This window comes from Anser cygnoides, chromosome 34 (assembly GCF_040182565.1).
Source record: "Anser cygnoides isolate HZ-2024a breed goose chromosome 34, Taihu_goose_T2T_genome, whole genome shotgun sequence".
NCBI lineage: Eukaryota > Metazoa > Chordata > Aves > Anseriformes > Anatidae > Anser > Anser cygnoides.
This window is the reverse complement of record NC_089906.1, coordinates 291,159-301,355: the sequence shown is the minus strand read 5'-3', so window position 1 is coordinate 301,355 and position 10,197 is coordinate 291,159. Positions and strand designations below refer to the sequence as shown.

At 59.4% G+C, this 10,197-nt stretch overlaps 1 protein-coding gene across 1 annotated transcript; it reads right to left on the bottom strand.

The window, feature by feature from the left end:
• Positions 1–2,016: 2,016 nt before the first annotated feature.
• On the bottom strand, positions 2,017–9,180 carry LOC136788223 (maestro heat-like repeat-containing protein family member 7). Its single transcript, XM_066986391.1, has 15 exons — positions 8,959–9,180; positions 8,567–8,653; positions 7,996–8,100; positions 7,406–7,574; positions 6,620–6,711; positions 6,029–6,178; positions 5,694–5,848; positions 5,156–5,303; positions 4,718–4,855; positions 4,097–4,273; positions 3,692–3,847; positions 3,456–3,557; positions 2,984–3,086; positions 2,745–2,804; positions 2,017–2,210 (listed from the first exon to the last, which is right to left on the bottom strand). Exons 1-15 carry the CDS (start codon positions 9,178–9,180, stop codon positions 2,074–2,076), a joined length of 2,001 nt encoding a protein of 666 aa, XP_066842492.1. The 3' UTR covers positions 2,017–2,073.
• Positions 9,181–10,197: the final 1,017 nt, after the last annotated feature.

Sequence of the window (10,197 nt, the reverse complement as noted above, 5' to 3'; positions counted from 1 at the left end):
TCGCCTCTGCTTGTTTTTTTTTTTTTTCTTTATTCCCTCCAAACGCCGACGCTTCACTCTTTCCTTTAGTTAAATTAATTACTTTTTTCTTAATAATATTTGTGGCTAATATTTATTTTCCATTTAATTAAATTATCATTTTCTCAACCCATGAACTTTCTTCTTTTCTTCTCCTTCTCTTCTGAGGAGGGGGAGTGAGAGAGCAATTGTGGTGGAGCTCAGCTGCCTAGCAAAGTAAAAACAAAAGATAGAGTTAGGGTTGGGGTTGTTAGTGTTTGGAGAGAGAGAAAGAGCAGAGTCCTGTTGAGTGTGGGGTTGCGTAAAGGCTCCCCCAGGGAGTTCAGGTGTACCCAAAGGCTTCCGCTGAGAGCACTTTTTGATGGCAGAAAGTGGCACCGTACGTGTTTTTTCGGGTCTAACTCGGGTTCAGCTTCTTGTTGCGGTTAGGGTTATGTTTAGGGTTGTTAGGAAAGAGCGAAGACGCAGAGTCCTGTTGAGTGTGGGGTTGCGTAAAGGCTCCCCCAGGGAGTTCAGGTGTACCCAAAGGCTTCCGCTGAGAGCACTTTTGGATGGCAGAAAGTGGCACCGTACGTGTTTTTTCGGGTCTAACTCGGGTTCAGCTTCTTGTTGCGGTTAGGGTTATGTTTAGGGTTGTTAGGAAAGAGTGAAGACGCAGAGTCCTGTTGAGTGTGGGGTTGCGTAAAGGCTCCCCCAGGGAGTTCAGGTGTACCCAAAGGCTTCCCTTGGGAGCACTTTTTCCATGGGCTGCAGGGGAATCTCCGCTCTGGCACCTCGAGCACCTTGTCTCCCTCCTCCTTCACTCACCATGCTGGCTACAGGGCTCTTCTCTCACTGTTTCTCGCTCACTCATCTCGCGACTGATGCATAGTGGTTTTTGTTGCTGTTGTTTTTTGTTTTCCTCTCTTAGATACGCTGTCACACAGGCACCAGCAGCATCACTCACTGGTCCAGCTTTGGCCAGTGGTTGCTTTTGGAGCCAGCTGGAACTGGCCTTTATTACACGGGGCATCTCCTGCTCCCCTCTCGCTGAGGCCATTCCTACGGCACTGCCGCTACCACTATTTATTTTCATTACCTCACCAGCCGAGGGATCCCCCAGGCAGCACCTGCGCAGAGGTACGCAAGTGGGGGCGTGCACACCGCTGAGCTCGGCCCGTACCACAGGTTCACTGACCCTGCTCTTTGCGCCTGTTTATCAAGGATTCGTGCAGGTGGAGTTCACCGCTGTGCTTTGATCTTTGCTGTACTCCCCATCAAGACAGAGAGAGAGAGAGAGAGAGACATCCTCCTCGACCATATTCCACTGAGGGAGGGAGTTAGGAGACTCTTATCAGGTAGAGATAGAGCGCTGACGGCATTAAACTAGGATGCTACTTAGCGTCTTTGCTAACTATGGTGCATTGTGCCAATTAACTAAAGCAAGAAGCCTTGGGCCCCTTACCAAGGTCAGTCTCCTAACAAGAGAGTGAGCCTGTCTTAAGAAACTGGGAGAAACTGGTCCTGCGGATGGACAAGAGCCAAGGAGCGCCTGAGTCTGTGCAAAGACAAGAGGTCAGCTAGCGGTGACGAGGAAGAGCCATCCATCTTCATCCCCACGACCCCCGACGACCACCACCAGGAGGCACTGGGCAAGTGCAGATGGGAGGAGTTTACGGAAATGACTCCTTGGAACTAACTTTAATAGGAAGCGGGGACGGGTTATGAATATGTATAGGCGCTCTGTGAAACGTCACGCACATGTAACTCTTTGCTGCACATAACCAAGGCAAGTTGCCGCGTCAGGCGCGCACGGCTCTGGCGGGACTACTCCCGTGCCGCCCAGCACTGAATAAACATACCTACTTTACAATCTTATTGATTGTGGAGTCCGTTTTCTGCAAGTCACCACTCCTAACCCATTCCCCGCCACACCACCTAAAACCCTTACAGCTGCCCACCACGGTAGAGGCTGGAACGCTCCAGCACACCGTGCACAGGATATCACGACACTGCACATGTTGTTGGGAGTTTTAATTGAATGCAGGTGTTTGTAGGTTTCTGCCTCTCCCTGGTTTAGGAGGGCCAGCAGCACAGTGCCCACGGGCACCGTCTTGATGTTGGCTGCATCCTTGGATGTCTCAGGATGAAGATGGTCTGAGTCGCCAGAGAGACAACAGTGGTCTCCTCATCGTTCTGCAAGGGCTGGAGGACTGCAAGGGAGAGAAACAGAGCAGAAATGAAACCCACCTGTCCGCAGAGACTGCGGGCAGCCCCTCCAGACCCTGCCACCCCACCACCTGTCACTTACTGGGAAGAGAAGGAGGGACCAAGGGGTTAGAGTCGGAGAATCATTACCTATCCTGTGCTGGAAGGGATCATTGGGCCCGACTCCTGACTGCACGCTGGGCAGCACAGGACTCACACCACCTATCTAACAGCTTCGTCCAAATGCTTCTTGAACGCCCACGAGCTCGGGCACCATGCCTGCTTGCCTGGGGAGCCTGCTTCAGTGCCCGACCACCCTCTCAGGGAGGAACTTTTCCCCAGAATCCGATCCGAACATCCCCTGAGCCGGGGGATATAACATACTCCAAAAACGCCCTTTTTCTTATCCACCCCGGTACTCGTAAAGCTTCAACCCCTGCTGAGCTTTTGGCCGTACAGACTTTCTCCCTTCCCTCTGCGCAAGGTGAACGCCCCCTGCCCCACCAGTCGTGGGCCCGCGCCCCGCTGCCCTCGCTCACCGCTGCAGATTTCGTGGATCTTCCTCGCGCTCTGGTCCTTGCAGTGCTGCGCGGCACGGCCTAGGCACAAAGCTCCTGTCAGAACCCTGCAAGGCGCCCCCCAGGCCCGCTTGCATGGGCACGGGGTGACACGGGGCCCCTGGGGACCCAGTCCAGGACGGGGAGGGACTCTCTGGGCACTGCAGCAGCTGGGGCTGCCGAAGGCTGCCAAAAGAGGGACGCCGGGGGCTGTGGCTCACCGATGAACCTCACGGCTGCCTCGCGCAAGGTGACCTGAGTGTGCTGCAGGTACGGCAGGCTCTGCTGCAGGTATTCCTCCACCATCCTCTTGTCCTGCACGAGCTGGAGAGAGCACAAGGTTACGGGGCTGGCAGACCCTGCCCAGCTGGACAGACCACCCCCTCCTGCCAACGCCCCCCCTTCCCCTCCGGCCGTTCCCATCTCCCAGCCACCAGCCCTGTGGGGCTGAGGTTTGGAGAGAGCCGCTGGCCAAGGGGGCTGGGGGGTGCTCAGCCCCCTCTGTCCTGCTGCTGAGACCCAGGTGGGCCAGGGGCTCCTTCAGCTTCCAGGGGACGGGGAGGGGAGAGGGGCCTGCAGAGGAGCGCTCTGGGCTCTGTGCCGGAGGGAAGGGAGCAAGGATGCGGCTTTAGGCGGCGTGCTCTGGGGAAGCTGGGCAGGATTATCGAGCTGGGACCAGGGCGTCGTCGTTACCAAGCACTCTGCGATCCTCCAGGTCTGCTCTGTCTGGGCCAGGCGCTTGAGTTCTTCCCGCTTCAGGAAGTCTGCAGCGGTGACAAGGGCTTCCACGGAGGCCTGCAGAGCAGCAGAAGCTGAGGGATGGCACCACAGCCCAGGGAAGGGGACCTGGCTGCAAGCCTTGCCTCCCCACAAGGCAACCCCTGTGGCGGCAGTGTGCTAGTCCCTCTAGTCAGGTATGACGTACGGACCTTGGCCACGCTCTGGGTCTGGTCGCTCAGGTGAAAAAAGAGTGGGAGCAGGCCCCTCCGCACGATCTTCTTCATCTGTCTCCTGTGGCACCGTAACACAAGCTGCATCACTTTGTTGTAGAGGCAGATGGAGAGCTCTTGCACCTGGCTGCACTCCTGGTAGGGAGGAGGAGAGGAAGACTTCAGCAAGAGGCGCTCCCTGCCCGCGGTGAGCAGGGGCGTTAGGGTGGGTGAAGCGAATGGAGGTGCTGCAGAATCAGAGTCTGCTTAAAGGAGCTGTGGCCAGATCAGTAGCCACAGCGAAAGGACGCAGCCCCACTAGAGGGAACGTAATAGGTCTCCGTCACGGGGGGCAGCTGTCATTAGAGTGCCCATTTGTGGGCTCAGGTCCCGCAGCAGCCTTACGTCGTTAAACAGTGGCAGGATCTCCCCAGCCACTTGCAGAGCGATGGAGCTGGCCTGCTTCCTCTTCACATGACCCATGACGTTTCCGATGAGAAGCAGGGCCTTCAACTTGGTGTCAGCCTTGGCAGCCTGCAGGCCCTCCATGATGCCTGGCAGCAGGACCGGAATTCTTCTTGCCTGTATGAAGGACAGTTTCCTTTTGGAGAAGCAATGAAAGGCCACCCTGGCCAAAACCCTGTGGTGCCAGAGCACCAGGCTCCCATCTTGCTTGTGGAGAGGCAGCACAAGAAGCGCACCGGGAAGCAGCCACCAGACAGGCAATGGCCATGGGCACCCATTGCGTATGTGAGGGGAGCAAGGGTAGGAAAAGGAGGGCAGCTGAGCAAAGACTCTGTGTCCCCTTTTCGGACCAGCCCCAACAGGTACGTGGGTTGGTAACCCTGCACGCATGGAAAGCTCCCCAGAGAGCCGCTGGGCCCCTCCATGGCCTCCATTTCTTGATCGTTTCTTCTGCGCCACAGAGCTGCAGGCAGAGCAGAGACCTCCCAGCTGGCCGTGAGTAGGCCATGATACCTTCAGGACAAAGGCGCACCGGCCTTCACATAAGTGTGCCCTGCTCACCATTGCAGGTCTCTCTGACACGGGGAGGAGAACGTGGAGCACCAGTGAGTGCATCGCTTGGCTGGGATGCTTCAAGAGCCTCTGGAGATGGTACACGGCATCCAAGTCCTCTTGTCCAACATCCGCGCGGGCCAGCAGCTGAAATGAACACAGCATCGAGAGACTGCCAGAGCCTGCAGGGCTGCAGGCACCGTGCGGCTCCTGGCTCTCCCGGCGGCTCAGGCCAGGGGCACCGGGGCCAGGCAGCCCGTCCTGGGGCAGCTGTGGCTGTGGAGGGCCGCAGGGCCCCCGAGTGCCCCGTGCCTGGCAGCACCCAGCAGCCTTTCTTTGCCTGCTCCTCCTGCACGTACGTCCTGGAGGAGCTGCCAGTTTGGGGGTAGATGGGCAGAGGCACACGCACGGCCCTGAAGAGGAGCAAGGCCTCGCCCGGTAACTCACCGCCAAGTGACGGATGCAGTTGTCGTCTGTGATGAGGCCAGGGAGCCTGCGCAGCTGCTGGTCCTGGAGCACGTCAAGTGTCTCCCTCAGGACCTTCTCCATAGTCTGGTTGTGGGAAAACATTGCTTCCCACATGGCCAGGGCAGCGCTGCAAGGACAGAGCACTCAGTCAGCAGGGCACGCTCCGCCACGGCGCCATGGCCTGCACAGGCCCCGCAGGCCCCAGGCTGTCCTGCAGCCCTGGCCCTGCCGCCCCCCTCGCTTGGGGTGCCCCGAGAGCCCTGGCTGGGCAAGCAGGAGAGGGCAGGGATGACATTCATGTGGGGCGGGCAGGGAGCGTGGTGGCAGGGATCCTGGCTGGCCTGGTCAGCTCTGGCTGCCCTGGCTGTGGCCAAGGAACCACGGCTGGAAAGCGTGGCGGCATGGAGGGCCCTGCTCTGTAAACGTAGCGTGGAGTTTTCTGTGGATCCGTCAGGCAGAAAGTCTCCTGTCCCCTCCCCTCCCATACAAGAAGCCCTTAAGGTCGGCATGCCAGTACCTGTCAGACGACGGCGAGATCTTCAGCAGGCTCCTGACCACCTTCATTGGCCACTGGTTGGTCAGCCAGAGGATGAGTGTGTCCAGTCTCTGCCGGGCTGGTGCCGTGCTGATGCACTCCACGCTTCCGTGGATGCATCTCACGATCTTTGGCACCTGGAGAGGAAAAAGTTGAGCGCAGCCCTATTTTCAGCTACTACTGACACAACCGCCCTTCCCATCACTCTCTGATGGCTTCAAACGGCCTGAGGTGCCTGAGAGGGCTGGATTTGGGAGGGAGGAACCGGGGCCTGAAATGGGCTAACGGGCAGGGCAATCCAACTACAGGCCACTTACATCGGTCAGCCAGGAGGCAGGGTCTTGGATGGCCATGTCCAACACGCTGCTGGCCTCCTGCTTGTCGTAGATGCTGGAGTCTCTCAGCGCTTCAATGACCATGAGGATGACGTCTGTCCTCTGAGACGGCCGGAGGTGTTGTCCAAAGTTCTACAGGGAGGAAGGGACGTAAGACACGTCACACCAAGTGCCCTGATGGTGCTGCAGAACTGAGCGGTGAGAGCAGCTCTGAAGACAGATGCCTGGCCGTGCTGGCAGCAGTGCCACAGGAAAGCAGGAAGCAGGGGCTGCAGTCCCTGCGTGGTGGGGGCTGAGAAGAGCCCTCAGGGTGAGGGACTAGGGTTGGAGGCCCGGGCCCAGTGTGCTGGCCCTGCAGATATCCAGGGCTTGCTGGTGGCCAGGAGGGCCAGGAGGAACTGCTGCTGTGAGGCTGGAGTACCACCTATGGAGACGTCCTACTCAGGGACAGCAGGAACGCTCGGGCCAGGAACAGTGAGGCTGTGCCAGCCGCACTGCTGCTGGAGCCCTGTGCTCCCACAAGTCTCCTGCTGCTGATGGGACGAGTGTGCCAGCGAGGGAGGAACTCATTACCAAGGCAACGTCAGTGGTAGTGGGTGAAGGAAGCCAGGATATGGCCTCAGCTTCTTCTTGAGGCTCTTGAGTATCTTCTGGTGCTGTGCTTCCTAAACAGGACGGTGGAGGGGGACAAAAAGAAGATTCACAAGGACAAGCCGCTTTTGTTAAGAGGCTTAGCAACCGGTGAAAAGAGCTTTTGAGTAGGAATGGCTGAGGAGGGAGGATATGATGCAGAGCCCAGGGCGGAAGCGTTGGACAGAGACGGAAAGCAAAGGTGGACAGGTGGTGGGAACAACAGAGATCTCAAGAGAGCAAGGAGTGGCATGTGCCTCGGGTGTACGCATGCACATGCTCCCGGCCTGGGACACTCAAAGGAATGAGAGCCCTGCATGCAATCACACAACTAAAACGCTGTTGGACTAACTGAGGCGTGGGGTGCGGCTCGCATGGCTGGAGCGCTGTAGTGCAGGGATGCAAGATCTTCAGGGGAGGTGGGGAAGATGGGGCAGGGGGGTCGTCTCCTTTGTGAAGGAGCGGCTTGGATAAATGGGGCACCAACAGGCTGGGAGAGAGCATATGGGTCAGGAGCAGAGGTGAGGCAGCGCTGGTGGCATCGCGGTGGCAGCCTGTTAAAACCTCCCCGCTCAAGGAGAGGAAGCGAATGAAGTCTTCCTCTCCCTGGGAAGACCACTCTAGAGGTCTCTACAAGAAGGATCCGTGGCACTACTTAGGAAAACAAGCAAGTGCATCAGGCAGTGCCTGTGTCTGGAGGGGAGGGCAGCCCACCACAGCTTCTCTTACTGTTTTTCTGGATGAATCGGAAGAGGTAGTGAAGAGCATCCAAAGCCTCCCATCTTAGCTGCCAGTTCTTGCAAGTGTGGCAGAGGAGGAGCCGTCCCACCAGCTGTCCCAGGACTGGCATATTGCACTCTGTGCCGGTGTTCTCGGCTCCTCCAGAGGTGCTGTGGATCTGGGCAAGGGAGAGAGGAGGGAAGCGCTGCGGGAGGCAGCTGGGGCCAAAGTCCTGGAGCCAAGAGTCTGCCCAGGGCTGGGTCCCAGGTGAGCCAGGGCTCTGCAAGGCCTCGCCGGCCCCGGCTCCCAGAGCAGCAGCCTTGGCCGTGCCTGGTCTCCCACCGTGCTCCCTGGGCACTTCGGTCCTGCACAGGACGGGGGGCAGAGCTGGCTCCTGAGACTTCTCTCAGGGACAGGGAACATCCCCCACTCGGGGTCCGTGGGAAAAGGAGGGATGAAGGCCCTTGCTTCAGGGCTGAGCCCGAGCTGAGGGCCCTAACCTGTGGCCGGACTCGCCTCGGAAGCACCCCGAGCTGCGGGCTGATGTGGTCTGCGGGGAAGGGGAGGTGGGCTGGCTGGAGGGGCGCGTGGCTCCTTACCTCCGGTGAGAAGCTTGTGGCTAGCCAGCTGGCCAGCTTCGTGATCCTCCCCACAGCCCTCTCGCAAATAGCTTCGCTGTGGGAGTTGGCAAAGGGCAGCAGAATCTGTGAGGGGAGAAAATGCTGGTCTGCCCTGCGAGCTGATGCCCGCTAAAGCAGGAGCATCGGTGCTGGGCTCCCGCACCATCCAGATCTCGGGAGGAAAGCACCGCGGACAGGGAGGCGGGTGGACAGCAGCAGCACCGGTGGTGACCAGTGCAGTGCCTCGGAAGAGGGGTCAAATTCCTGCCACTGCGCTGATGCAAAGAAAGCCCAGGAGTGCCATGGGCAAGGCTTTTCTGTGACACAGGAGGAGTCTGTGGAGGGGAAAGGTCTGCAGCCAGGGGCTACTGGGCTGCCAGAAGACCTCAGTTGGCAGCCCCCGGCTCCCCCAAGGGAGGTGGGCACCCTTCCTGCACTATGCTGCCTGTGCGTGGCACTGAAGTAGGGTCTGTACATCCCGGAGTGGATGCTGAATTCCCTCAGGGTGAGGAAGCGCCCCTGTGAACACCACTCCTGGCAAGTGGCAGACCTGCAAGATGTTCTGCAGCTCCCAGAAGCCGGTGATGGGAGAATTTTTTATGAACAGCTTCAGCATGTGGTCCATGGCGTCCAGGGTCTGCAAGGAAAACAAAGGGGTGGCAGCGGATCTCCAGTCCCCCTCTCTCTGCCAGGAGAAGGATCTGAATGCCGACTGCCAGGGGAGGACACGCGTGCTGCCTGGCCATGCCCAGGGAGAGGCAGAAAAGCTGCTGCGTGCAGAGCAGCCTGTGGCCAGATCCCGAGGAAGGGCAAGAAGGGATGAGGGTGGGAAAGCAAAGCTGAGCCCCCGCCCTGCCTTGGGTCTCCACTGGTCTCTCAGCGCAGAGCAGCCAGGGATCAGCGCAGAGGGATGGGTGCTCCAACAGCTCACCCAGAGCATACCTTGAAGTAGCGTGTAAGGTTGGGGCCCTTCATATCCTCTTGCGAAGGAAGCAAGAAGACGCTATTGAAGCACACATACATGATGCTGTTCTTCTTGCCATCCAGCACTGACTTTACGTAGTTGCAAAGAAAGCAAGGGGCCTCGCTGTCACGGTGCTGGGAGCAGTGCCTCAGGGCCTCAGGGAGGAGGACACAGCGCTGCGGGGCCTTGGTCCCTGGCATGGGGACTGCCTTCCACATTCCAGAAGCCCCGAGGGTTGGAGAGCAGCGGCCCTGTGGATGGCACTGCCAGGCTCCTGCCTAGACAGGGGAAGCCTCGAAGCCAGGCCCAGGGCCAGACCAGGGGCTGGACAGGTACCTCAAGTCGCCGAGTGCGAGCATGGCTTCCTGCCGCACGTCTGTGCGCAGATGTTCCGAGGGCTCCTCTTCCAGCAGCACCTGCGGAGCACAACCGGGATGGGACCTGGCATCTGGCGGCGCAGGTCGGCGGCACCAGCAGAGCTGGTACGGGTCAGAAGGGCCGGCGGAGCCCCAGCGCCCCCACCCAGCTGCGGCACCCAGAGGGCCGCCCTGCCACCTCCCTGCTGCTGAGGTCTCCACTGGCGGGGCTTCTCAGTGTCCCCACGTCCGTCAGGGGCAGCTGAGTGTCCGCACAACGTTTGCCCCTGCCAAACCCCTCGAGAGTCCTGTCCCCACAGCCCGCCCTTGCACCCCTCCCGGAGCCACCGGGGGGTGTCCCATCACCTTAATGCGCTCTGCCAGCTCGTATTTGTTGCAGAAGGCGCTGAGGCCGCTCCACAGGCCCTTGTCTTTGGCAGTTCTGCACAGGTTGCTGATGCTCCTTAGGAACTTCATCTTCAGGTCTTCATCCTGGCAGCCGGGTGACAGAGAGACCAACAGGGAGCGTGAGGGGGGAGCCCCATGGCCGGCAGCGGGACCAGAGCCTCGAGGGGCTCAGGGCTGCGCGGGGCTCCTGGAGGGCAGCAGCTCTGCCTAGCCAGCAGCCCTGCAGCATCCTGGCAGCAGAGCCGCGCGGCCCTCAGGAGACACAGGCACAGCCACCAGGGCAAGGCCACGGCTACCTGTTGCGTGCTGCTGACAAACAACAGAACGAAGTACACGCTTTCCGCTTCTCTTTTGTAGACGGCCAGCTTGCCAGCTTCTAAGAACACAGGAGAAGAAGGAGGGTTGTAGAGGGTGGCCAAAGGCAGGAGGGAGGAGAGGAGGGAGCTCTGGCCT

What these genes read in the sequence shown, in the direction of transcription:
- LOC136788223 (XM_066986391.1), bottom strand. Translation starts at nt 9,180, where the DNA reads ATGCCAGGGACCAAGGCCCCGCAGCGCTGTGTCCTCCTCCCTGAGGCC. An exon ending in ACCTTACACGCTACTTCAAG is followed by an intron (nt 8,654 to 8,958) that starts GTATGCTCTGGG and finishes TTTTCCTTGCAG; the next exon opens with ACCCTGGACGCCATGGACCA. An exon ending in CTGCCTCCTGGCTGACCGAT is followed by an intron (nt 5,849 to 6,028) that starts GTAAGTGGCCTG and finishes TTTCCTCTCCAG; the next exon opens with GTGCCAAAGATCGTGAGATG.